The 25154-nt window shown below is 38.5% G+C and overlaps 1 protein-coding gene across 3 annotated transcripts in view; it reads left to right on the top strand.

The window, feature by feature from the left end:
- MTMR1 (myotubularin related protein 1) overlaps window positions 1–23433 on the top strand; it is a 35614-nt gene extending 12181 nt beyond the window's left edge. For all 3 annotated transcript variants that reach the window (XM_066334053.1, XM_066334052.1, XM_066334054.1), the window contains 7 exons: window positions 572–760; window positions 1231–1416; window positions 3825–4031; window positions 4790–4882; window positions 9855–9968; window positions 11314–11490; window positions 22168–23433. In XM_066334053.1, coding sequence (XP_066190150.1) covers window positions 572–760; window positions 1231–1416; window positions 3825–4031; window positions 4790–4882; window positions 9855–9968; window positions 11314–11490; window positions 22168–22332 — 1131 coding nt within the window. In that variant the 3' untranslated portion in view covers window positions 22333–23433. The remainder of the gene's footprint in view (window positions 1–571; window positions 761–1230; window positions 1417–3824; window positions 4032–4789; window positions 4883–9854; window positions 9969–11313; window positions 11491–22167) is intronic.
- Window positions 23434–25154: the final 1721 nt, after the last annotated feature.

Raw genomic sequence — 25154 nt, 5'->3', positions numbered from 1 at the left:
AAAATTAGACTCAACGGGTTTAGAACTGAAGGGAGCAACTCAAGTGTGAGTTCAATTGCACAGTTATTGTGCTGTGTAATAGTTTTTTTGTTTGGATTAGCACTTCTAGGCCACAGTGGTATCTGATGCTCTGGCAAGGATTAGCTTGTGTTCTGATTTGGAGCAGGATGTGTCCTAGCCATAGTGCTTTGCTTGAGAATAGACAAGGTAGCATTAAAACCCCTTTAAATATGTTAGATTGTGTTTCATGCTTAGCAAGGTAATGTACAGGTCCATAGTCTTCCATATGGAAGCAGGTTTTATTCTTCCATTGCCTTTTTTCCCCCAATTAGATTAATACAGGCTGAGTTGCTGTTAGAAATAAAAGCTCAGATGTTTAGAATCACTTTGTATTTGAGGCTCAGATTTGAGGTGAGCAGCCAGTGCTAGTGTGCTGTCAATATGTTTTTGCATCATCCTGTCTTTAAACTTGCCAGGAGATAATGCCAAATAGGCAATGTGATTGTCTAGTTGTTCTCTGGCCTTGCTGCTTTTATAGTAGTGTATTAAATGAAGTTTTCTCTTTTTGCAGGTGTTATCCTGGATCCATCCTGAGAGCCAAGCCACAATAACACGATGCAGCCAGCCATCAGTTGGCCCAAACGATAAACGTTGCAAGGAAGATGAGAAATATTTGCAGACAATTATGGATGCCAATGCTCAGTCACACAAACTTATCATCTTTGATGCCAGGCAGAACAGTGTTGCAGACACAAACAAGGTAGGTTTGGATCACAACTGGCATTAGTGCATCAAGCTGAAGCTTGAGCCAGATATCAGGATGTGGAGAACTTGATGTTGAAAAGAGATAAAAAAGGGTCCCTAGAGAGGGGAGGAGGAGGAAGGGAAGTTGCTTGTATCATTTTGGAAAGGCTGGTAGGAATCAAAGACAGCATGAAGATATAGCTGAGAAATTATGCAGTAAAGCTCACAGAAGACCAAAGGTTTCATTAAGAAAAAGGGGAAGGTATATGTATGTATTATAAAATGTAGCCTGTTGCAATTAGAATTTCTTTCAGCTAAAAAAACCTCCAGTTTTTTATAGAAAAACAAAGGCCAAAGATATGGTTTTATTAGCACTATAATAATCCCTTTTCTCAGAAAATGCTGAAACTTGACTAAAATAACTCTCTTGTACTGAAGTCCTATGCATTTTCTTCTCAATGTCTGCTTTTACCTTTTGAATGACAGGCCAAAGGTGGAGGATATGAAAGTGAAAGTGCCTACCCAAATGCAGAGTTGGTCTTCCTGGAGATTCACAATATACATGTCATGAGAGAATCCCTGAGGAAACTGAAAGAAATTGTTTATCCCACCATTGATGAGACTCGGTGGCTGTCAAACGTGGACTCCACACACTGGCTGGAATATATAAGGGTAAAATGCTTTTGATGTGAAAAATCAATCACTTTTTTAAGCTATGGTGTTTTTTAACTTGCACTTCTGAAAATATTGCTAAAATAATGTTGAAACTCAAGCGTGTTGCTTTAATCAGAATAATCTCGTGAAAAAGTGTAATTTTTAGATAGTCACTTAGAATGCAGCACTTCAAACATCGCATAGTAACTTAGTATTTCTGATTTTATGTGCTGGCGGGCAGTGAGTTAATTCTTGATAACACAGTATCATATTTACTGCTGTGTTCTGTTTTCTTGAGAAGGAATGTTTGTGGGCAGTTCAGGGTTATCCCTCTTGCTTGGAAGAATGCGCTGGGAACTTCAGATTGTATTTGAGCCATTGCCAAAAGGACTTGACTGTGAATTCCTCAGTCTTTCTCATCCTTCCCTCCTTCAGTGCAGTGTTACAGCTCTTGTGGTGGGCACCTACATTTTTATGAGCTGTTTGTAGCCAGTGATTCATCAGGTTATCATCTGCCCTATTATTTAACATAATGTTAAATCACTAGCACACTCAGTTTTACAGTCAGTTTCACTAACCTTTGAAATTATTTTAGAGTTGATTATTTCATTGCTGCATTCGATCCCCTGTTTATGAATAATATGGATGGAGTGTAATTTGTTTTATTAGCAGCTGGTTCAAGTGTCACTCATGCAAAACATGTTTGGGATCATTCATTAGTTTGACTCTCTGTTAAGCAGTGTCTGCTGATAGCTGCAGCAGAGCCAGTAGAGGGAGCAAACACGAAATTAGGAGTCAAATTTAATGATATTTTGGGAACAGTTTGATTTTCTTGTGCTCTTGAATTTGAACTATTTGAAACAGCTTTAGGAATGTAAGTATCTAAAACCTTTTCTTATCAGCCTGGCCTTTTACAGTCATCTGTTTTGTGCCTGTGGTCACCTTTCATTCCAGTGACTCTGGTGGGGTTCCTGGATTAGGCAGTGTCAGGAGTGGACTTTGGTACCACTATCAGACAAGTGACAATAGCATAGAAGTTGGAAATGTAAATTATTTTGAAGAGTTGATACATGTGTGACATTCTTCACTGATCTGTCCCTTACATGCTACTTCACTTTAATGGTACTGACAGCAGAAACTGCAGGCTGATTTCTTAAAAGCTGCCATGATTGTGTTAACAGTGTTGATAGCATCTCTCTGAGATTTTTTCCTAGAGTTCTTTGCCTTTTAATTTGGCTTGTAATTGCACTAACAATCCACAGCTTTACTCTTAACACTTCTGCTGTTTTGTGGGCTCAAACCAGTGTGGCTGTTTTGCAGTTTAATGCAGTGTGTTACTGGAAACTCCCCTTCCAGCCCCTGGCACCCACAGTGCTTCTTCAGAGATGGTCTTGGAGTGTCTGTGAAGGCTGCAGTAACTCTCTGTGTGTGAGAACAGCAGTTACAACATGAGTAGAGGCACTTGGTGCTTGTTGTATACCCAGAGCATTTTCTCTCTGAGGGTGGAACTTGTACTATGGACTGTTTTTCAGTTCTCATTTTGTAAATCCATCCAAAGCCAGTTATTTGTTAGGAGCCCTAAATGAAATACTGTGATGGTGACCAAGTTTTGAAAAAATCTGTAAAGAATAAGATGTTTGTAGAGGAAGCTGTTTTTTAAGGGTTGTTGTCCGAAGTGGGATAAAGTGCTTCACATACCCTACAAATATTTGCTGAATTAGTAGTAAATGTGTTTTCTGTCTCCCATTCTCTGCTCATTTCCTGTACCTATTCTGTTGTTTATTTCCAGCTGTTTTCCTTCAGAGGCATCTGTATTCTCTTTAAAGCAAGTTATTGCATACCTCTGTGTTAAATAGATCAGTTTTCTGCTTTTATTGAAGACCAAACTGTTTTAATATTAATGCAGTAGAGTTTCTAACTGAAATAATTGACAATTAACTAGTTCAGACCACAAACTCTGTTCTCTCATAGACAGTTTTTGATTGTTTCTTGGTATTTCCCCTCTGGCATTCTCCAGTTCTGCCATAAAAGATATGCTCAATGAAAGAATCAATGGAAACTGTCTCTAAAACATAGATCTTGAAATAGGTTTGAACACTGGTCTTGTGCACAGCTCCTCCAGCAGATGCTGGCTTTCCTACTTCTCAGAAGATGTTTTTGCATGCCTAGGAAGAGAAAAGTGCAAATATTTTGCAAGATATCTCTAGGAATATGTATACCACTGTTTGGAAATCTCTAATTTAAAGCATTGTCATCAGGATGATTATATCATTAATCTCATTAAATTTTAAGATATAATGACTTAAAAATTATAATGACTTGAAATTTTGAAACATGATGTATAAAGAGTATAAAATCTCAACTTTTTTTTTTTTAATAGCGTTTGGGTAGTATTTAATACTTTTGCTTCTTCATTTTTGTTTAAGATGCTTCTTGCTGGAGCAGTAAGAATTGCAGATAAAATTGAATCTGGTAAAACCTCTGTGGTGGTGCACTGCAGTGATGGCTGGGATAGAACTGCACAGCTCACTGCACTGGCCATGCTGATGCTGGACAGCTACTACAGAACCATCAAGGGCTTTGAAGTTCTTGTAGAGAAAGAATGGATAAGTTTTGGACATCGATTTGCAATGGTAAGCTGGGAAATTTAGTGTGTGGTTTGTCACTTCCAGGGCTTTTATTTGAAGAGCAGGTTTTTTCACAGCACTCTGCTGCATTTTAGTTATTGTCTCTGGTGTCCTTCTAATGGTCTGAGTGTGTCAGAGAACTGTGCCCTGTTCACTTCTAACAGGAAACCTCTATGTGATGCATATTATAAAGTAAATAAAAATGGTTTGAATGCAATGGTGAGAAAAAGTCATGTGGCTTTTTTATGAGAATGAGGGATTTTAACTTACATTATGGAGCTTATGAATGGAGAACCAAGGAAAACAGTTAAGGTTTCTAAAGTGTAAAATGGCTGGAATTACTACTCTGATTTAAGGTTGAAGTGTTTATTCAACACATAGGCTAATGGGGAATTAGAATAAATTGTTATGACATTCTGTGGGCTCTGACTCTTAAGATGGTTTAGTAGAAGTGGCATGTAGTTATATGACAGGTGGATATGTTTTCAGTTCAGTCCTAACAAACTCCTGCCAGTTTCACCCACTGGTAGAAATCAGTGGCTGTGCAGTAGAAGATGGGCAAACAACTTGGTAGATCTTTGCAGCTCGGCTCCACACTGAGCATGTCCACTGAGATGCATTTTATTAGCTGAAAAAAATGCAGGTTAACGTTAGGGAAGACTTGCTTGTCTTGTTCACTGCTGGAACATATTTAAGAGTTGCTGAGCAGTGCTGGGCTGAGCTGCAGACAGCCCAGACTGAAATGCAGTGTCTCTGACTTGCAGCGAGTGGGACACGGCGATGACGATCACGCAGATGCTGACAGATCTCCCATTTTCCTGCAGTTCATCGACTGTGTTTGGCAAATGACAAGGCAGGTAAGGTGCTGAAGAGTATTTCTATGAGGTGCTGAACAGTGTATTTCTATGAGGTATCAATCTTTATTTTGTAAAAATAATTTGTGTAGCAGAAACGCATTCCTGTACAGAGTAGTTGCTCTGTGGCTGCACAATGTACACACAGAATTTCCCTAAATTTCTGTTCAAAGTGTACAAAGAGCTGGAGTAGAGATTTTGTCTTGAAACCAAAATGCTTTTTTCTATTTAAAATAGGCTTACAAAGGGTTTGCTGTTTACATAAATAAGAGTTGTTGATGACATAAATTATTTGTGTTGTATGTTCACTGGTGGAGTAAATGTTCATATGGATTTATATTGTCCTTAAAAAACAGCAAAAATCTGGGCTGAGGGTGGTAGAGAGTTCTTTAATTTGTGTCTCAAATGTGAACATTTTCATCTTTATGTGTAAGGACAGCATTTATAGCACACAAGCCTATGCTCTGATAAGTTTTCTTTCTTCCATCACTGCTCTTACCTGTGAAATTAGTGATTCTTAAGGTACCAAAATATTCAGCTTTTCATTTTTGTTCTGAAATTAAATTATCAAATTAAGTTAAATTATCAAATGGATTTAGTCTTAATTTTCCCTGTTTGTGCCTCCATGAGCAAAAACTTAAGCTTATTTTTGTGCTTTTATATTGCCATTCTTTAATGGGGTTATTGAAATAGGTTGTCCACATGAAGGCTTTATTTCCAAGTGATTGAAAAGATCTTGGTGCTTGACTCCTTTGGTTTTTACCTTCCCCTCTATCTCTACTTTTTTGTTCTTCACTTTTTTTTTTTTTTACCTCCTTGAAGCCTAACATGGTTCTATGCTTATATGGTAGAAGCTGTTCTACTGAAGTCTCTGTAGTATGTGATTTGTTTTGAAGGGAGGAGGGTAACAGCGTGGTTCCAAATTATCCTAGCACTCCCAGATCTCTTACCCCAGTCTTTGTGTTCTGAACACAGTTCTTAAAACTTGTATCATAGTTTCCAAAACTTGTATTTGAAACAGTCATCTTCGGTGCTTTATGAAACTTCCCTGCTGTTATACTGGGCCCTTGTCCAGGGGGTCTTGTAGACTTTCTCTTTCTGTGTCTCTGTATTTCAGCATTAATGTGCTTTTCAGTGTGGCTGGAGAAAATAAATGAAAAATTCAGTCCCTCTGTCAGAGGAAAGCTAATAACAATAGCAAAGAGGAGCAGCTCTAAACACCTGGTAGGAACAAAAGTCCTCTAGGGAGATTCTTAATTGAGAGCAGCTTCTTCTGTTTTTGTGATCTCCCTTGCTGCCTCCTATTTCTTGCTATAAACAGTTTAGTTCCCTCTAGTTTAAAAAACAGAAAGGGGTGGGGGGGAGAGGGGGAATCTGTGAAACATTTTGCCAATAGCACATCTGTTCAAAATCTGGATCCAGAAATTGTTCTGAAATTCATGAACAGCAGTGACGTTGAAAAAACTTTAATGTTGCACAGGAGAAAAAATAGAAAAAGTTATTCTTGAACAGTTCTTGCTCACTTATTTTAATTTTTCAGTTGACTTGAACACTTAGAGAATAGATGTGAAGACTGTGATTGCCTTGACACAGACCTTTGAAAAACAGGATTTTATCATTGTGGAGATTGTTTGCTCATAAAACAGTAATAGTTTTGTTTTGTGCTTTAGAATTCATGGTAAACATATGTGAAATATTCCAAAGCTCAAGTAAGTGTTAATGACTGCAGGAAGGTGTAAGGGCTCTGGTTTGGGCATGGGCTAAAATCAAGCAAATAGGCACTTTGGAGGTCTGAAAGTTACATTCTGAAAACAGTGAGAGAACCTCTAACTTCCCACTAAGATGCAAATTTCCAGATAGCTTCCAACAATGAAATTTAGGCCTGGACAGCCTTGTATTTTCCCTTGGGTTTCTGGTCTTCATGACACACAAATATAATAACAGAGAACTTGAGAGAAGTACATTGACATCAGATTTTAATTAAAAACCATATGGTGAAGTGATCTCCCTCCTCTGTTAGTGAATTCTGGTGATACTGAGTAGCAGATGTCAAACTGGAAAGGCCACATGTGAGCTGATGAAATACTGATGCCTGGTTAAAAATGAAACAGAACTGTAAAATTTGCATGTAGCACTGCAGTTTAACTTCCTACCTTCCATGCACAGAACCCTCACAGGAGGAAGGTCTGTTTAAAGTCAGCACAAAGTTTCATCCTGTTTGTTACTGGGTGTCAGCTGTTGCTGGAGATGCATTTTTCACTGGATTCAGCAGTGCACTGTTCCTCTGTCTAGTGTTCAGTTAACCATTATTGTCCATTGCACAGTTGTTCTGCCAAGTGTTTCAATGTTAAATGTCACTGTAGTACAGAGCAAGTCCATCAATTAAAAAGCAAGTGTATTTTGCATGTCTCTGAATCAAATGCCACTTGTCATCATCAGACTTTAAACAAGATAATGTCTTTTTTTTTTTTTTTTAATGCCACTTTACAAAAATCCCACAACAACTCCAGCAGCAACAAGTGGGAGATTTTAATGACCCGTGTGTTTTCTCCTAATTAGTGGATTTGAGAAGAAGTAAATTTCCATTTGGGGAATTTTTCCACCTGAATCTTCAAGCAGACACTAATAGGCTTGGAGCTACAGGGGAAGGCATTTTTAGGTCAGTGATTTTTCAGCAGCAGTAATAGAAGCTCTACAGTCTTGATACATCAGCTCCAACAGTACAACTCTTGTATCCAAAGACTGGGTTTCAGTAAAGTGCTATCACTTATTAATAAACTGGTTTGAGTGCAACCACTGATGTATGGAATTTTGAGTATGCTTCACTGGGTTGGAATAGTGGCCATGTCGGCATCCTTGTGATTAGGATGGACCTGTCACAACACAGAACCCTGATGTGACAAAGCTCATTAAATGCTTTCAGTTAAAGAGAGTCCCTTTAGGAGTCGCTTTTGTCTTCAGAGTTTTTTTTTTTCCAAATATCATTTTGATGCTTTGCAAATTATTTTTGCTCTCTATATGATTTCTGCTTTGAGCTGGACGCAGCAGGCTGAGATGTGAGACCCAGTGAATTCTCTCCTGCCTTGCTTCAGCACACCTGTTTGTCAAGTTCTGTTCATACTTCCTCAAACTAATAGCTGTGTTTTTAACATCATTGTTTTGGAATTATGTTTTGGCATGATTTCCTAGAGAGAAGGAAGTTCCAAAGTAGTAACTTCTGAACGTGACTGAGAAAGAGATTTTGATAATCCTAATTTCCTCTTTGCCTTATGGAAACAAATGGTGAGGAGGTTGAAAACAACCCATGATTTGCAAGAGACGCCTCAGTGTGAGCACAGTGTGCTGGTGGTCAGGGCACAGTCTGTAGCAGAGTCATAAGAAGGCTCCCATTCATTTTCTGTGTCATGATGCTGATAACCTCCTTACTCAAAATTTTCAGTCAAAAGGTGGTGTGTATTAGCTTGAGAAGTCTTGGAAAGAGAATGTTTTTACAATGCTTGTCTTAGATCAGTCGTCTTTTTTTATAGAACATTGTTTAAAACTTAGATCTTTCTGGCTTTAATACAAGCACACCCATTGTGTGTTATTCAACTCTTTACTTTCAACATGAATAAACATTTCCCCTTCATAAATCACAGCTGACACTGAAGAGGAATTTCTGGATCAGCTAGTTCACCCACAGTCCCAATTGCTGTTATTCCTCCTAACTATAGGAGTCATCTTTATTTTCAGTAGCTCTTGAGTCACTCAGCACGGTATTCAGTGTTCTTCAGTGGCACAAAACACAAGCCAGTCCTCTGCTTTCTGCACATCTGAAATATTGACGTAAGATTTCTGTGTATAGCAGGAAAATCTGCCTTACAAATCTAAAACTTTGCCTTTTAGACTTCTTTAGTAGCTGTACTCTTTTAGAGGGAAAGCACAAAGTTTGTTTCCTTTGTCCTGAACATTATTCTCTTATTACATGCTCTTTATTTTTAATGAGAGAAATGCTGCCTCTTAAGTTTTCCTCAAGTCTTCCCAGTTTTTTATTTTTCTAAATGTCTATAATTCCATGTCTGTATTTTCTATCCTTGTCATACTGGACACAAAGTTATTTTGGCAAATCAAGCAGTTGCCACTTGTAGTCTTACCATAACATTTGATTGAAGAAGGACTTTTTCCATCTGAATGGACAGCAGCCCATTAAAATTTGCAGTTTGCAGTAATATCTTCCTTTATGTATTTTTAGATCTCTACAGGTTAGGAGAATCATTTTCAGATTTCTGGCTGTTTGTTTTAGAATATATCAGGTAACCTCTGCTTGTGAATAAAATACCTAATGGTGCTCAGGGGAATAAGAGTTCTTTCATTTCAGATGTACAGGATTTACTTTCCCATAGAGAAGAAGAGGGATTAAAGGCTTATTGTATATAGCTGATGGTAAACTCAGAGTGAAATGGAGAAAACTTACCTGAGTAGAAAGTGAAAGAAAAGTTTTATTTAAATGTTGAGCACAATATATGTGTAGTAGTCTTTATTATTCAATTCATTGCATGTTGAAATTGAAAATAAGACTTTTAAATGCCATTCTCTTAATTTTTCTTTTTTTTTTTTTTTTTTCCCAAAAAATGTTTTCCTGTTCTTTAATAAGAGATATAAAGCATATGTTTAAGAGGGTTTGGAGTAGAACAGAATACTGATAGAGCTTCTTAAAATGGATTACTTTGTATCACCAGTTTCATATCAGCTAATGTTTCTATTCTGATACACTTGGATAATGAATGTAAAGTATAGCTCCGAGAAGTATTTGTAAAGAAGTACATAAATGAAATTAATTATTGAAGTGGGAGTTACTGAAATAGCTGAGTTTTCCTGAAAATAGTCCCTAAATAGGAAAAAAATCTTACCTGAATTACTTGGTTCCTTCTTATGTCTGACTTTTTTTCCTTTCCACACTGCTTGAAGTAATTTTACCCTTTTTTTAAAATATCAGTTTCCTGCAGCCTTTGAATTCAACGAGTTATTTTTGATCACCATTCTGGATCACCTTTATAGTTGTCTCTTTGGGACTTTCTTATGCAACTGTGAAAAGGAGAGATTAAAAGAGGTAAATAATCAGTATAATGCACATTCTGATTTTATATAAAAATGCTTAGATGACCTAAGAATGTCTGAGCTGTGTCTTTAAATACATTTGTCACATAATCTTAAAAAACAATGCAGGCATGAAATTTCATGGCATGAGAACTATATACTGAATGTTGTGCACTTAGGTTTCTTTAGTTACCATCTCTTTGGGGGAGCTGAGGGTTTTAGTAAGTCCTCTTTTAGGTATTTTTAGCCAAAATACAAACTTTTAAATAATAGTAATTATCAAATTATATTAGCATTTGTTTCACTATTTCCAAAGGAGCTCCTATGGATGACTTTGGTTACTATAGGACATAACTGGATGGAACTTGTAGTTGAGGACTACAGAAATAAAAATTATCTAAATGAATGAAATCAAAAGTTTGTGAACATTCCAAGTACACTTCTGCTTACTTGTGGCTTTGTTGTTTTTACTATCTCATTTTTCTGAGCAAGTTACAATTCTTTGTTATATTTAGTTCTTTTTTTGTTTTCCTTTGGTTTGTCTCTACTACTTCTGTAGGAGAAAAGTTGCATGTAAATACCACAAGATGGAGCTGAATAACATGTTCTCAGCAAATGCAGGGTTCCCAGACAGATTTCTTTCATAAATAAATAGTCAGATGCAATTCTCAATAAAGGAATGCAGTTTAAGGCACACCAGTAGTAGAAACACATGCTTTACAGCACTGAAGAAATTTAAATTTGCGGGATGAATCTGATGTAAATTCAAATTTCCAATCTTTGATCTAACCATTATTATGCTGATTAAATTAGGATAATACAACTTTCAGAAGTGCAAATAAAGGTACAAGTAATCAGTGAAAGGCATAATATCAATTATTTATTAGAAGCAAATAATATGAGTGGAAAAATTGAATAATTACTATTCAGAGACACTGTTTTGGATCTTCCAAACTATATCTCTTCACTGATACAATTGTTAAAGTTAATCTTTTTAGTTCAGTTGGTCAGTGTGTAACCATGTATTTAAGTAGCTGTATATTTTGGTGCAAATTATGAGCAGTACAGGTTCCTTTTGCTCAACTAGATTTTAGTGTCTCTGAAAATAATAAGTCTAAATCTCCTTTCTGTATTAGCCTTGGACCAAAAGAAGTGTTCAGATGTTTTGCTAAAGTTTTAAGGCTATTTCATGATCAGCTACTGGAAGTGTTCTCAGACTGCATGTAATTGTCTAGGTAGATAAGGTAAAATTCTGACAGAATTACTGATATCTAGATATTAACATCATATTTTAAAATTTTGCGATCTGCGTCATTAATTTTTTTTTTTTATTTAACTTTTTTTTTTTTCCCAATCAGGAGGTGAGCACAAAGACTGTATCTCTGTGGTCCTATATAAACAGCCAGTTGGAGGAATTCACCAATCCCTTCTATGTGAACTATGAAAATCACGTCCTGTATCCTGTGGCCAGCCTGAACCATTTGGAGCTGTGGGTCAATTACTACATCAGGTGGAACCCCAGGATGAGGCCTCAGGTATGAGCTCTCACATGGCTTCACTCTTTTACTGAAGGTCACAGGGATGAGGAGAAATGAGCATTTTTTCCTAGTGTCAAGTGCAGCATTTAATACAAAAGTGCTCATCTGTTGCACATATTTCAGCTGATAGGGAAAAAAGTGTTTGTCAGGAGGATAATGCAGGATGAAGTCAAACTGGGAAAAAGGATGTTTTCATTAGTCACCCACAGACTGCTTACACCACTGTATTGGCTTGTAAAGATTAACAGTCTTTTTTTTTTCCCAGATTACTTTTATAATACTTTTATAATACTTTGTAACACTTTTTAATACTTTTATTGCCTTAACCTTCTCCTAGTTTTTGTGTACCTTCGTTTTTAATCATGCTTTGCCCTTTCCCCAGCACTGACATAAAATATACCAGCAGTTTCTGAAAGAACCGGACTAAACCAACTCATTTTGCAGGTTCTCTAAACTAAGCATCCCGTGGATGCTTCTTTTCAATTGACTTTTATAGTTCTTAGCTGGCACACTAAAGATTAAACACTCCCCATACATGCTCCTTGATTCATCCAGTATTTGTTCTTATAAGTAATGTCTGCTATTCAGATAAATCTCTAAACCTCATCACACAAATGCTCCATATGCTCTCATTCTTAGAAGTCTGAAGGAAGAACATTCAGATTGTGTCACAACCATAATATATCTTTGTGTGCTCCACCATCTCTTTATTAAGGTAACATTGCAAGGTACCTCCAAGCATATTATGATAAATTACCTGGATTAAGTGATTGCTCCAAAGCTGCTTTCATCTTCCAGCAGTTAGAATGAGATGTGAGTTTTAGATTTATTAGACATCCCCAAGTCAGAGGCTGTTGTAAGAGATGCTGTTCCAAGGTAAGTTTCAAGGACACTCCACTGGTAGAAGTCCAGGTGTCTGAGAAATACCTTTTAAGGTGCTGGAAAAGTTTGGATTGTTTGTTTTTCTCACTGAGGTGTGAACAGTGAAGCTGAAGGGAACAAAATGTGATGGTCCTGGTAACTGCCTTAACTTTTCCTGCCACCTGCTTTTCTTGAAGTACTTAAAAAAGTGTTTCAAATTTTTAGTTCTACCACTTATGTTCTGTATTGATACATCATCCCTTTCCTCCTGTCTCTGGCCTGAATTTATGTGATATTTATGACCAACATTTGGGAGTGTTTCACATCTAATTGCATAAATCAGCAGGAGAAATTACAATTTTGTTGCAGAATTGCATTCACCAGTCTGATTATGAAAGCACAAACTCATACAGGCAAGTAAATAAACAGTTTCTGCAACCACAACAGGCAAAGTTGGCTTTCCTCTGTGTTTGCATTGTCTGGTGTCACACCCTGTTAACCAATTCAGTAACATTCAGATGCATTCAGTGACAGAAAAAAAAAAAAACAATGACCCTTGTGACACCCAGCAGGTCTTCACTTATCTTCAGTGAAAAAAATTCTTAATCAGTGGATTTATTAAAATAATGGGCATCCCTGCCTACTGGTAAAAGGTGATTTTGTTGAATACCTTTTTAAGTGTTCTCTTGATTTCTCAACTAAATATAAGAGAAAATTAAATATTTAACGTGAGTAAGTTCTCTGATGATTAGTTCAAGGCAACCCTGTGCTGTTCTATCAGTTGCAAAAACATCTTTGGAAAACTAAAACGTGTTTATTGTTTTTGAGGAGCTCACCACAAAGGAGAAAAAGCCCAATAGGTGAATTTAAGGGAAGATGAAAAACAGCACTTTGAATACAATCAGAATGGATCTTTGATACCTGTTTTCAACCAACTTGGTGTTATGGGGGAGAAATCTCACAGGAGCAGAAGGGCAGGTTTTGGTTGGAGGCAATGTTTTAGGTTTTCTTATTTCTGCTTGATCAGTGAGCTTGATTTTTAAATGGTCTGAGAGAAGTATCATTGCACTTCATTGCCTTTTCTATTGGAAATGAGCATATATGACCTTTAATTTTTTTTTTTAAATTCGAAAATTACTGAGGCCTAACTTGATATTAATTAGATATTTTGTATTATTGTACTCTGTCTTCAAATCTCTGTGTCTCCACCTTTTCAGATGTGGTAGGGTCTGAGCATATTCTTCATTCCATTAGGACATAGAGAGTTTATAGGACATTATTCTTATGTTCTATAAAGATCGCCTAGAATAATATAACTTCACTTCTGTCAGAGCTGTGTGGAAGCCTGAGATGATGGTTTTGATCATGGTTATTTGCATCAAGAGCCTGTTTATTTTGTGTTGCAATAGATCTTGTGCACTTAAGGACACACAGCCTCTTTCCATAGGGTTCAAAGCTCTGGAGTCTGAGAAGTGAACACTGGGGAAAATCCTAGGCTCAATGTGGACTCCTCTTGTTGCTAAATTGTGCTTCAACAAGGTCATTCGAATTCTTAAGTGAAATAAAATGTTCTTTGGTTTGAGTTTGGAGGCGTTACATCATTATTGACTTCTTGTCCCAAGAAAATTACATGGATTTAAGTTCTCTTATTTGAGTTCATTGACTGAGAAGACCTTTTTCAGATTTGCCCTTTCTTTGAGCTAGAGAAATGTGTATTTGAATCTCTTCCATTCTCTCATGCAGAGGTGTGGGGTCTGTGGGTCTTAAAGATGACCCTGCTAGTCTGGAATATATTAGATAATATGATGCTTTTGAATTTTTTCAGTTGATATATATTTTTTCCCTTTTCTGTGTAGCCATTTCATCCTCTTCTTGATACTGGTTTGGGGAGTTCTGGCTGCCAGATGTCATTAGGTATCTCCTTGGGCACTGCTGGAAGGTGGGAGAACACCACAATGATATTCCTGAATATGATCTCTGTGGGGGCAGAATTTTTGAACTAACATAGCCCATCATTCATATATGCAGAGCACGAGTAAAAGTTCCAGTCCTTTAAGTCAGGCTGTGAGAGGCAAGGAAAAGAATGCATTTTAGTCACCAAATTTTGCACAGTCCATTAGGATATGTTTAGTTCTTTTTATGCTTTCTTGGAAATTGTGTTTTAACCCTTGGAAGATAGGGTTTAGTTTAGTTTTGGTTTTCTGTGGGGTTTTTTTATTTTTCTATGCCTGGTAATTTTTCTTCAAGCTGTGTTCTGTAAATTTGGCCACAGTGCTCATGTTAATACCATAGAAATCCCTGCAATTTTTCAAATTCATTCTTTTCTTCATGTGTGTGGAGTGTCATCCAGAGTAAAAGGTTTGCACCACCTAGAAATTCAATTCAGCTGCTCTAATGGGATCATGTGCTAAAGGCAATCACAAAAGTCCTGTGGAAGAGTCAGGGAATTTCTGTTGGCTGGTTAGCAGCTCACTTAAACATGTGAAAGGGAAATGTAGGAGTAAGTAAAGCTGTTTGTTCAGTATATACAGAAATGACTGTAAAGTGTATAAATAGCTTACAATTGCTGCTTTTATTTGATGCTCTTGCAGAAGGATTTGATGTGTTGAACAGTTGAGCAATCAGATGTTAGCTGAGCTTCAGTGTCAATAAACACAAAATATTGTATAGTGAAAAGAACAAATAAGATCCCTAAGTGTCACTGGGAAAATTGCTGACAATAAACTGGAAAACATAATTACTGAAATGCTTTATCCTGCATGTAACAGGGTAACGTGGAACTTACTGCATATAACTTATTATCTGGCACATGGAGTGTTCATGTATTTATCCCTGCCTTCAGTCACACTGCCTGCTGTGTTCCGCGCTGAGCAAGTTGATGTTGGGATAATTTTTAAAGTCCACACATTTGATTTATCACCATTTTGTGGCTGGACAGAGCTGTCATAAGGCTCTGGAACTGCTTGGCACTGCTGCTCCTGAGTCCCCCCTTTTGAATGGAGAAGTGAGGCAGGAGATGTCAGGAGAAGGAATTGCCTTGTTAGACAGCTGAGTGTTCCCTCAGCAAAGCAGATTTCATCCCTGCAATTAACAAAGAGTTTCTTGTGAAATGAGGCAAGTTTTGGCCAGTATCTGGTAGTTTCTCTCTAGTTGGGTGTCAAGTCAAGACTTCCAGAGTCTAATTTACTGCAGATAATTTTTATCTACAGATAAAAGTTTCGGAATTCAATCAGCATGGAAGAAAATAAGACTGTGCTTATCCTGGATGCTGAAGGAAACTGTAGTTACCTAAGAAAAAGAAATTGGTATCCTATAGTGAGCATCAGAATGTGCACAGATTGGGAGAAGCTAGTGCTGTGCAAATAATCTTAATTTTCAGGAGTTTCTAACACGTTTTGAAGGGCAAGCACTCAATTTCTCTCATGTCTCAGATGTCTAAATCTAAATGGGCTGTAGGTTTTAACAAACAGTGGCATCAGCTTGTAACAGTTTTCTGAGTCTGGAAATCTATCAGTTGTTCCAGTTCCCACCTAGTAGCTTTCATCATTTCTGTCCTTGCTTTTTCAGGAGGCCAGGGGGTTTTTTGCTTGATTTCTCAGTAGCACACCTCTACAAGAAGTGTGGAAGTATTGACTGTTATTGAAAATTGCTGTCTTCATCGTTTGAGATTGCCTTTTGCTACAAGTGTCCTGTTAACTGGGCTGTCAGAGTCCCAGTTCTTCACAGAGAGGAACAAAAAGCTCGAGTGAAAGATATTGTTGTCTTTCCAATGCACAGAGTAAGCCTTTGGAAAACTGACAGTCTTAAGTTGAGCAATGAATTTAAAATAACCATTTTCTTCTGCAGCTTTTCTTCCCTCCCCTGTTGCCAAAATAGATAAAGTGTGCTCACTGAACAAGACAAAATGCATTCACTGCTGAACTATTTTCATGTGAATGGCAGTCCTTGAGCTAGTAGAGTAACACACAGTAGATATCCATCCAATTAAGACTTGGTGGTACTATAAGTGAGTAGCTATTATAATTTCTCTTATATCTGTCCTTGTGCTGACAAATTTTGCCATCCAAAAGCACTTCAGGATCCTGAAGGATTCCTTGGGAATGAAAACCTGAAAATCAATACTGCAAGTGAGCTGTAGTAATTCTGTGAGCAGGAAGGCTTGAATTCTTGAGGAAATGAAGCTGTCTTATGTCTAGATGGTTTTTATGTGGGATGTAGTGTGTATATGGTATAGCATAACTATAGTTTCTCTGTGGGCATAGTTTAAGAAAAAAACCCACTTTATTTTTCCTTAAATCCTTTCCCAGCAGGAATAATTCATCATAACTGTAGATTGGTGTGTGCTCAGCATTACACTGCACCAAGCTCTGCCTTTGATGTATGTGGATAATTCACTTTAAAAAATAGTTTCATATCAATGGTATTTTTAGCAGTAAAGAATGTTTTTAGTAGTGTTCTAAGTATTTTTCTGCTCAGTGTAGGCAGTAGGTACCCTGTTGTTAGGGTGGAGGAAATTTGAAGGCTTTTGAGTGAAATAGGCAGCAAAGGAAGCTAAATGAGGAAAATAACCACCACTCATTTTAACTGGTTCATTTGCAGAAACCTACAATCAGTTCTTCCTTCATGAAGAATGTTGCTTGGCTCATTCGATTTTGGCAGCATTTTTACTGCTTTTTACTGGTTGGGATTGGGAGTTTCAGATATTGCAGGTGTCATTAGTAGTGTGAGAATCATGTCAAGCTTACAGGGGAAAGAGACTGCATGTACCAGAGAGGAGAAACTCTTTGGGGAGATGGGGCAACTGGCAATATCCTGGATGAGGAAGAGAAGGGAAAAGAAGCAAATAACAGGGAAAAATTCAGAAGTTGAAGGTAGCTACAGGTGAATGAACAGTTTGTATGAGGAGGGGATCAGGTCCTATGTGAATTGTGGCTTGATGGAGAGGAGTTAAATTAGAAACTTAGAGAAATGTTGCAATGGGAAGAAACGGGGAAAAAAACGCACATCTCCCTAAATAAAATCTTCCAGATGAGTTGTCTTTTTATTTAAAAAAAAAAAAAAATTAGTTCCTTAAGTAACTCAGTGAAAGAGAGGTAATGGAATAAAACTGGGGATTTGAATGGGATGATACAAAATTTGGGTAGAGCTTAAAGCAAAACAGAAAGATACCAGAATCATGGACAAAGGAGAACGTCTATAAAGCTTATATTTAGTGCTGAGGGTATTGCCCAGGACAGGCAAAAGGACTCAGGGCACAGGGTTTGGGTGGGAAAAATATTACCTGTGAGGTAGGGAAGCAGCATGTAGTCTTGACTTCCTGAGTTAATTTTTACAGTATTGGGAAAAAAAAAAAAAAAGTAGGGGGAGAACAAAACAAAACAAAAAAACCCCAACACTGAAAAGTCTTCCTGAAGCCTTACAGGTAGATTGTTCTCCAGCTTTTCCTGGGCCAGCTTTTTGGTTAATGCCTGGAGTGAGGTCAGGCTTCCCAAGGATCCAGGCCCTTGTCCCCAGTGTTTAGTGCTGCTGGCAAACTCCATATTCTTGTCCCTGTTTGCTTCTGTGGCTTGCAAGTGCCAATTCTGTTTTGAGGTGACAGCTTCTAATGGTTTGTAGTAAAGATTTTTGTGACTAGAGAAATCTATTTCTCATAAATAGTACATGGCAGATTTTTTTATGAAGTTAACCCTCCAAAATCCAATAAAAGGTATGTATTGGATTCACCTTTATGTTTCTACTTCATTTTTACTGGACTATCGTGTTAAATCACAGAAATGAAATTTACTGGTTTTCAGCACATTGTGATGATGTGAGCACATCCTAAAGAGCGATGACCCAGGCAGTTTTCCAGCCCAGCCAAACTGTAGATGCACTGCTGGGTACAGTTTCAGCTGTGTGTGCTCCTCTCATGCAGCAGAAACTGTTCTGTGCTTTTAGCTGGGTTCTGGAGAGAAATGCTGGAGCTGGCTGTGGAAGCTCAGTTGTTGCCTGGCAGCATCACTGTGGGGACACTGGTGTGACAAAGGAAAGGATGCACACTCTGCTGAAAATCTGGGGACTAGAGCAGCACAAATAAGTTGAATGCAGCTGAATGATAGGTCCAGAGTCATCTTCTGAGCTTCCACTCCTAATTTAAGAGGCAGAATGAGAGAGTAGAAAACAGTACAGCTGCTGTACAGCTTCCCAACAAATGCATCTCAAGCAAACCAATTACATGATTTTGTAGCAAGACAATAATAAAAGCTTGCCTTGGAGACACTTTTAGGGTTAAGGAGGCAACAGATCTTTTAATAAATGATCTTCTTCAAACTTCTTGTTCCTTACAGAATCTGTCACTCTTCATTTAAACAGTGGCAAAGTGGAGGAGAGACTCATTCCCAGCAAGCCATTACAGGTGTTATTGTGAAGGTTGTTGGACCCATTTCCTCCTGAAGAAGGTTTTATTTGAGAGAGGAATCTTGTGATGAAACAGAACAGGCTGAAGTGACAAAAATGGAGATGGTTTTCTGTGAGAATTTGTACAGGATGGTTTGAGGATACACTGACAGCAACAGGTCTGCCTGGGAATGTCTTTAGGAAGTGTGAAAATGGCTTTTTAATGTTGATGTTTTTCATGTCAGAATTTAATCCATGATGCTTGATCTTTTTACTCTTCCTCCTCCATCTGAGATGGAAGGAGGCTTCCAGAAAGCTGCATCATTCCATGACTCTCTTAATGGTTTTGTTAAAAAAAAATCTCAGATTTGGAGATCCATCTGCAACAGTCTCAGTGAATTCTCAAGAACTGAGAGTAAATAAAAGGACTGAGAGATGGATTTTATACAGAGTCTGGGAGAGAGCTGTGGCTGGCTGGGAATAGGAACTAGGAGTGAATAATGCTCTGGGTGCTGGGGCTGTTTGTTTTCTGTTCTGTTCCATGGAACAGAGTCTGGGAAAGTCGGGTCTGGAGGGGACTTGGCTGCAGGCAAAGTTGTCCACTGAGAGAAATGAAGTTTTTCTTTGCCTTTGCCACAGGATTTCTGTGTTGCAAGGGAGCTCACCTGGAGCAGAATGGTCCCTCTGTGTGTCCTTCTTATTTCCTGGGTGTCCTGCTCGATACCCACATGCCCCAGCTGCAGAATTTCCAAATTCTCTGTTAAACCAATGAGAGATCCAACGTATGCAGCATTAGGAGGTGCTGGCTTCAGATCCTTGTTTGTAAAAGAAGAGTGTTAATACTCCCATACCTCATTAGGGTGCTGCAGAAATAAATTTGTTTCTTGACAGGAGATGAAAGTACAAAAAAGGAAACTTTAGCATTTTAAATTCGGAAGAATAAATAAAAGATGGGGTCAGACACTGCAGAGAAAACTAAATATTGAATAACTTCTCATTAATTAAGTAGCATCAGCCTGTGCACTGAGTAAATGAGGAATACAAGGGGGAAGCTGGTATTTTAATATTTATTTGACCAATAATTTTATACAGATGTACAGGAAGGCTGAATTGAGGTTGGAGAATTAATCCTCATTCTGACACCTAATTCTTTGAGAGCATAATTTGGCAATGTTAACATTGAAGAGTTTTGTGTGTGACTTGAATATACAGAGGCTTTTAAAACCTCATTATTGTTATTTAGCTAATTTATGGAAAGGCAGCTCTGCTCTCCAGGATGGACGTGTGGGGAGAACAGCACTTATGTCAAAGTTGCAGCATGTGCCTGTTGGGTTTTTGCTCTGGGCAGGCAAAGGGATTGAGAGGTGCAGACACATTTCCTTCCTCAAAGCACTTTACAGAGGCTGCCAAGCCCTGCAGCAGCTTTTGTGTGCTGTGTCCTGGAAAGATTTGCAGCAGGTTCCCCAAAAGCCACTTGTGTGGAGCTGCTTTGTGAGAGCTTTGAGCTCTGCCGTGAAGCCAGCAGCTGATGCCAGGCTGAAATCTGGCTGAGAGGAATGTGGTTTGCTGAGTCATGGTAAAGCTGTGCAGAAATCAGGAGTACAGATCTGCCATGGCCCAGGGCTCCTGTGACTCATGATTCCAGTGGTAAATCTGGTAGGGACCTAAATGTTTCAGAGAAATGTCTTCCTAAAGGAATCTAAAGTAGGAGTCTGTGAGAAAGAGATCTTTTCTTGAGGGGAAAAAAAATAAATGCAGAGGGTGCCAATTTCAGAAAATCTCAATCTTTACTAAAATTCCTATTTTCCCCAGTGTGTATTGCAGCGTTTTGGATGATCTTCATCAGCAGGCTCAGTGTTGCCTGTAGGTGTGTACACTTTCTGTAATCTACAGAAAAATAAGATTGACTCTCTGGAGGGTGTGCTTTGTGTTTGATTAGTGAAGGAGATCTGGAGATTTGTGGCCTCACTTACTGAAGGGTTTGTATAGAAGGATGTGGGGTAAAACTGCAAGAGAGAGAATTCATTGCACAGGGAGGGCAGGGCTCCAGGGCATTGGGAGCAATTGTTCCGCTGAAGGCTCCAAAAGTTATTCTTGTAAAATTGCTGTAGATGACGTGCTGGATGAATTGATGACTCCCAGGGTATTAGGAGCAGCACTTTCTCAATCCACTGAAGTTTCTGTTTGTGGGCTAAGCCACAAACTAGAAAACTATAGGGCCAAAACATAGTAGACCTGAAAAGACCTTTGGTACTATTTTATTGTTTTAAGTTAGAACAAGAGTTAAAAACTAAATGGTGTTTTTCTGTGTTAAGTTTTGAAAATATCAATATCAGATGCCTGGATTTTGGATGTATTTTCTTTAAAAAGCGAGAATTCTCAGAAATGTAACTTGTGACTCAGTTGTGTATTGATAGCAAGTAAAACCCTTTCTGGATTTTGCTATTGGCAGCCTCAGGTGTGCATCCAGCCTTAACAATCACTGCTGAGCAGGAGGAACTGAGAGTGGGGGAAGGCAGTTCCCTGGAGCCTGGCATTCCAGAAGCCCAGGGTGTAAATTACTCCTCTAGCAATCCGTGGGGCTCTCAGTGCTGCATTTCCCCATGATTGTTGCATCAGTGCAATTAAATTCTTTTCTTGCCTTGCTCTTTCCAAAAGCTATAAACAATTAAGAGTTTGTAGAGGACAAAATAAATTAAAAGCAACTTACAGCAAAATTTTTCTGGCCTTGTTGTGGAATTTGGAAGAGGGGGAGAGTTCTCTCTGCCTGTCTGAGATAACAAATCCAGCTGCAGAATCCAGTGTGGCTTGAATCTTCCTTTTGCCATGATGTAGTTGAATGTTTCAGGTGAACATGAAAGGGCTCTGATGCACAGTGCTGCATCTCTGATGTTTGCTGGGTAATGCCAGAAGCAGAAACCTGTACAATGCACTTCTGTGAAAGATTTATTGGAGTAAGACTCTGGGAGGTCCAGGCACCGTTCACTTGGCTGCTGCACTTTTCTCACTGGAAGGGGTCAGACTCCTGGAAAGATGCCTGGTTAGAAGAGTAACAAGATGCTCCAGATGGAACCAGCTTTGTGAACTCTGTTTAAAGTAAATTCTGTCCCCACAGGCTGGAGAAATCATTCCCAGGAAAGGCATTTTAAGTTCAGCAGACAGTGGTATTGGTAAGAGTTACAGGTACATTTATTAGAGCATATTTGGGATCCCATCAAAACCATTTGCAAACTTTTTAATAGGTTCCTTGGCAATTCTGTTGTTAGAAAGGGGTAGTTTCATTTCAAATGACTAAAGAAATATTTTCTCTAAATACTGACCCACTGAGATTCACAAGCCTCGAATTCCTGGTTATTGAAAGCAACAGCAGAGGCATTGCTGGAAAAAGACAACTCACTAGGAGAGTCAAAACAAGCCTTTTCTTTGTTTGCCTGGCAGGTTCCAATCCACCAAAACCTCAAAGAACTGCTGGCCATCCGCACAGAGCTCCAGAAGAAGGTGGAGGATCTGCAGAGGGAGGCTGCCACACGTTCCATTTCCTCCTCCTCTGACAGAGGCTCATCTCCTTCGCACTCTGCCACGCCAGTGCACACCTCAGTGTGATGTGGAACAAAAGCCAGGGGGGAAAATCAGTGTCAGACAACGCAGAGGAGGGTGAAATGCTTTTCCCATCACAAAAGGATTGTGAGTGACTTGTAATTGCTATGCTCTACATGCCTTACTCTGTGTCTGATGCTATCACAATGAGGCCAAAAAGAGCTTCAATAGATGTGATGTATTTTCTTGTTGGCAGTTCTCGCATGTGTTTTGACACTCTAGCTAAGTCACCAATCATGAAATTAAACTTTGTGTTGAGCAACTAACAATTTAACCATTCTAAAAAGGAACCCATCTGCCAAGCAGACAGAAAAATGCCTCACACACTGTCTAGAGTACTATGCCTGGTTGGGAGAATCAGATGAAATGCCACATGATGCTTACACGGAACACAAAATGTCTTTCTGAATGGGAGCTCCTTATTTCACTCAGTTTTATATATATATATATAATTTTTTTGCTAGAGCAATTTATTTTTTTTAGGTAAGGCACTTCAAAATTGATTTTAAAATAAATGTTTTCCAGTGTAATCAGTTTTACATTTCGAACTAAATATGCCATTAAAAGTGGATGAAGTTGAGCTGGATTTATCAAGTACACCACACTGACTTGTATGATGTAATATATTTGGTAAAGCATGTATTTTAGGTTTTTTAATGCCTTTTGTACAAGTTGAAATAAAGTCTTTTGACTGTTTAGCTTATTATTCAGTTTCAGCCTCCTGAGCCGAGGGGTAAACTTGCTCATGTCAAGGTCTTGTACAAAGTAAAAGTTTGTTTTCTAGCAAATGGTAATATTTGGGGTTGGAATGACACCCAGCTGTGTAAATTGTATAGTCTGTATAGCTCCACGTTGTGAAGTGTGTTTTGTTTCTGAGTGTACACACAAAATGCAAAGCTGTGTGCGTTTATACCCATGTGTATGTGATGTTAAACATGTGCATCCTCCTGTGGGTTTAAGCTGTACTTGGACAAAATGGATCCTGCCTGTCCAAACCCTTCTGAGGACCTTAACTTGCAATGACTTTGTTTGACAAAGTTTTTTGAATAATATGATATTAATTGTTTTTCTTGAAATAAAGCCTCTTGACTTTTTTGGTTTTTTAAATCCCTACTAGCATTTTTTTTTCTGTAAATGAATAATTTGTGTTGTCATGTTAAATATACATTCTCAAGTTTCTTGCATTTCCCCCCAGAAACACTCATATTGGAGAGATTTGATTACTGTTAACATTCCTCCTTTTAGAAAATGATTCACTGGCATTCTTGGAAGGCCTAGAAATGATGCATGCTGCAAATTTTCCTTGGATCCTTTCCCTTGCTGTGTTACATGAAAATCTGGTTCTTCTCCTTAGGAAACTTAAATATTGCAGCTCTGCTTTTTGACTCGTGCTTGTGTTGCTCGGGGTTTTGCTGGTGGGAATTCAGCCCCATCCTTAAGAGCCAATTAATTCTTTATGGTGATTGTGGCTTTTCCTGACCGTGAGGATTGATTTGTTGCTTTTCTGTGTCTCCTCCTCTGCATTAACTCTGCCCAGCACAACGTTAATGAGTCAAGGGAGCTGCTGAGCACCTTCCAGCTCCAGCTGGAGAGGCTGAAGTGCTGTGTCCAGTCTTTATGTGTTTGCTGTGCACTGCAGGGTGTTCCAACGTGTCCTTTTCACTGTACTGAACGCTTTTTAGAATAAATATTCACCTACACAAGCACAGCTTAGGAAGGCTTGCAGTGTTGCATCGCTGAATCAACCTCAGGCTTTTTTATAAATAGATGAAAGATGTTTTCCTGTACAAATGGTTCTGCTGAGCAGTGTGCCAGCAGTGAGTTTTACATTGCCAAAATATGTTGAGCTGGTATTGAATTAAACTCTTCCGTACTTCAGATTTCCTTGACATTTCAACTGTGTATTAAAGTAAAGCACATTATCTCCAAAATGCAGTGCTAAAGAAAATCTTTTGAAGTTTTTTCTCTGTATTTGTGTTAATAATCACAACATTTTCTCTGTAATTATTGCAAAAGCGATGACTGGATTAGCTTGGGCGTTCGGAGATTTTTTTTTTAAAGCTTGGATTTCTAAAGCTGAACTCTGAGAATTTGGGTTTGCACAGAAGCAGCTCAGTTATTTCAGCTGCCTGGCTGTGTGTGCCCAGCAGCCTGCACACAGCTCAGCGGGTCTGTGATGTGCAGGGAGAGCTCTGGGGGAGGGTCCTGCTGTTCCACGTGGCAGCACAGTGGATGGGTTTGGACACACTTCGTGTGGAAATATTCAGAGGTATTCTACATCTGATGGGGGCCAGTCAGAGCACAGCTTTACACCGAGGAGGTGATGGTTGTTGTATCAGTTTCCTGATAATCAGGGTTTTTTTCCTAATGATTTAACAACTAATTCTATCTTTTTCTTTTCAATAAGGCAGTATTGGACTAGCTAAGGGAAGAGCAGAATCCTGTTCCCTGTCTGATGCACCTTGGACAGAGCTGTTAACTTCTGCTTCAAAAGCCAGACCTTCTGCTTTGGGGTTTGGTTTTGACTGCTCAGTATAAAGGGAATGTGCAAAGACAGCAAGAAGTTACAGTTGGCTTGTAGGATTTTCCTGTTGTCAGTGACATACGAGAGGGGGCACAACCTGAATCCAGTGTCCCAGAAGGGGATGAAGCCTTGGTAACCAGCTGACACATATTTTGCTTGTAAAGTAAGTCACATGAATCATCAGCATCAGAGACTTGGCCCTTTTAGTCCTGTTTCAGAGCTGAATTTACACTTTTTTCTCCTTTGTAGATAATTTTTTTGTTGTTGTTTCGTTAAAATGGAAGAAGGCTTTTAAAGCTGATAA

Source organism: Sylvia atricapilla, chromosome 21 (assembly GCF_009819655.1).
Source record: "Sylvia atricapilla isolate bSylAtr1 chromosome 21, bSylAtr1.pri, whole genome shotgun sequence".
Classification (NCBI taxonomy): Eukaryota; Metazoa; Chordata; class Aves; order Passeriformes; family Sylviidae; genus Sylvia; species Sylvia atricapilla.
This window is presented reverse-complemented; position numbering and strand designations above follow the sequence as displayed.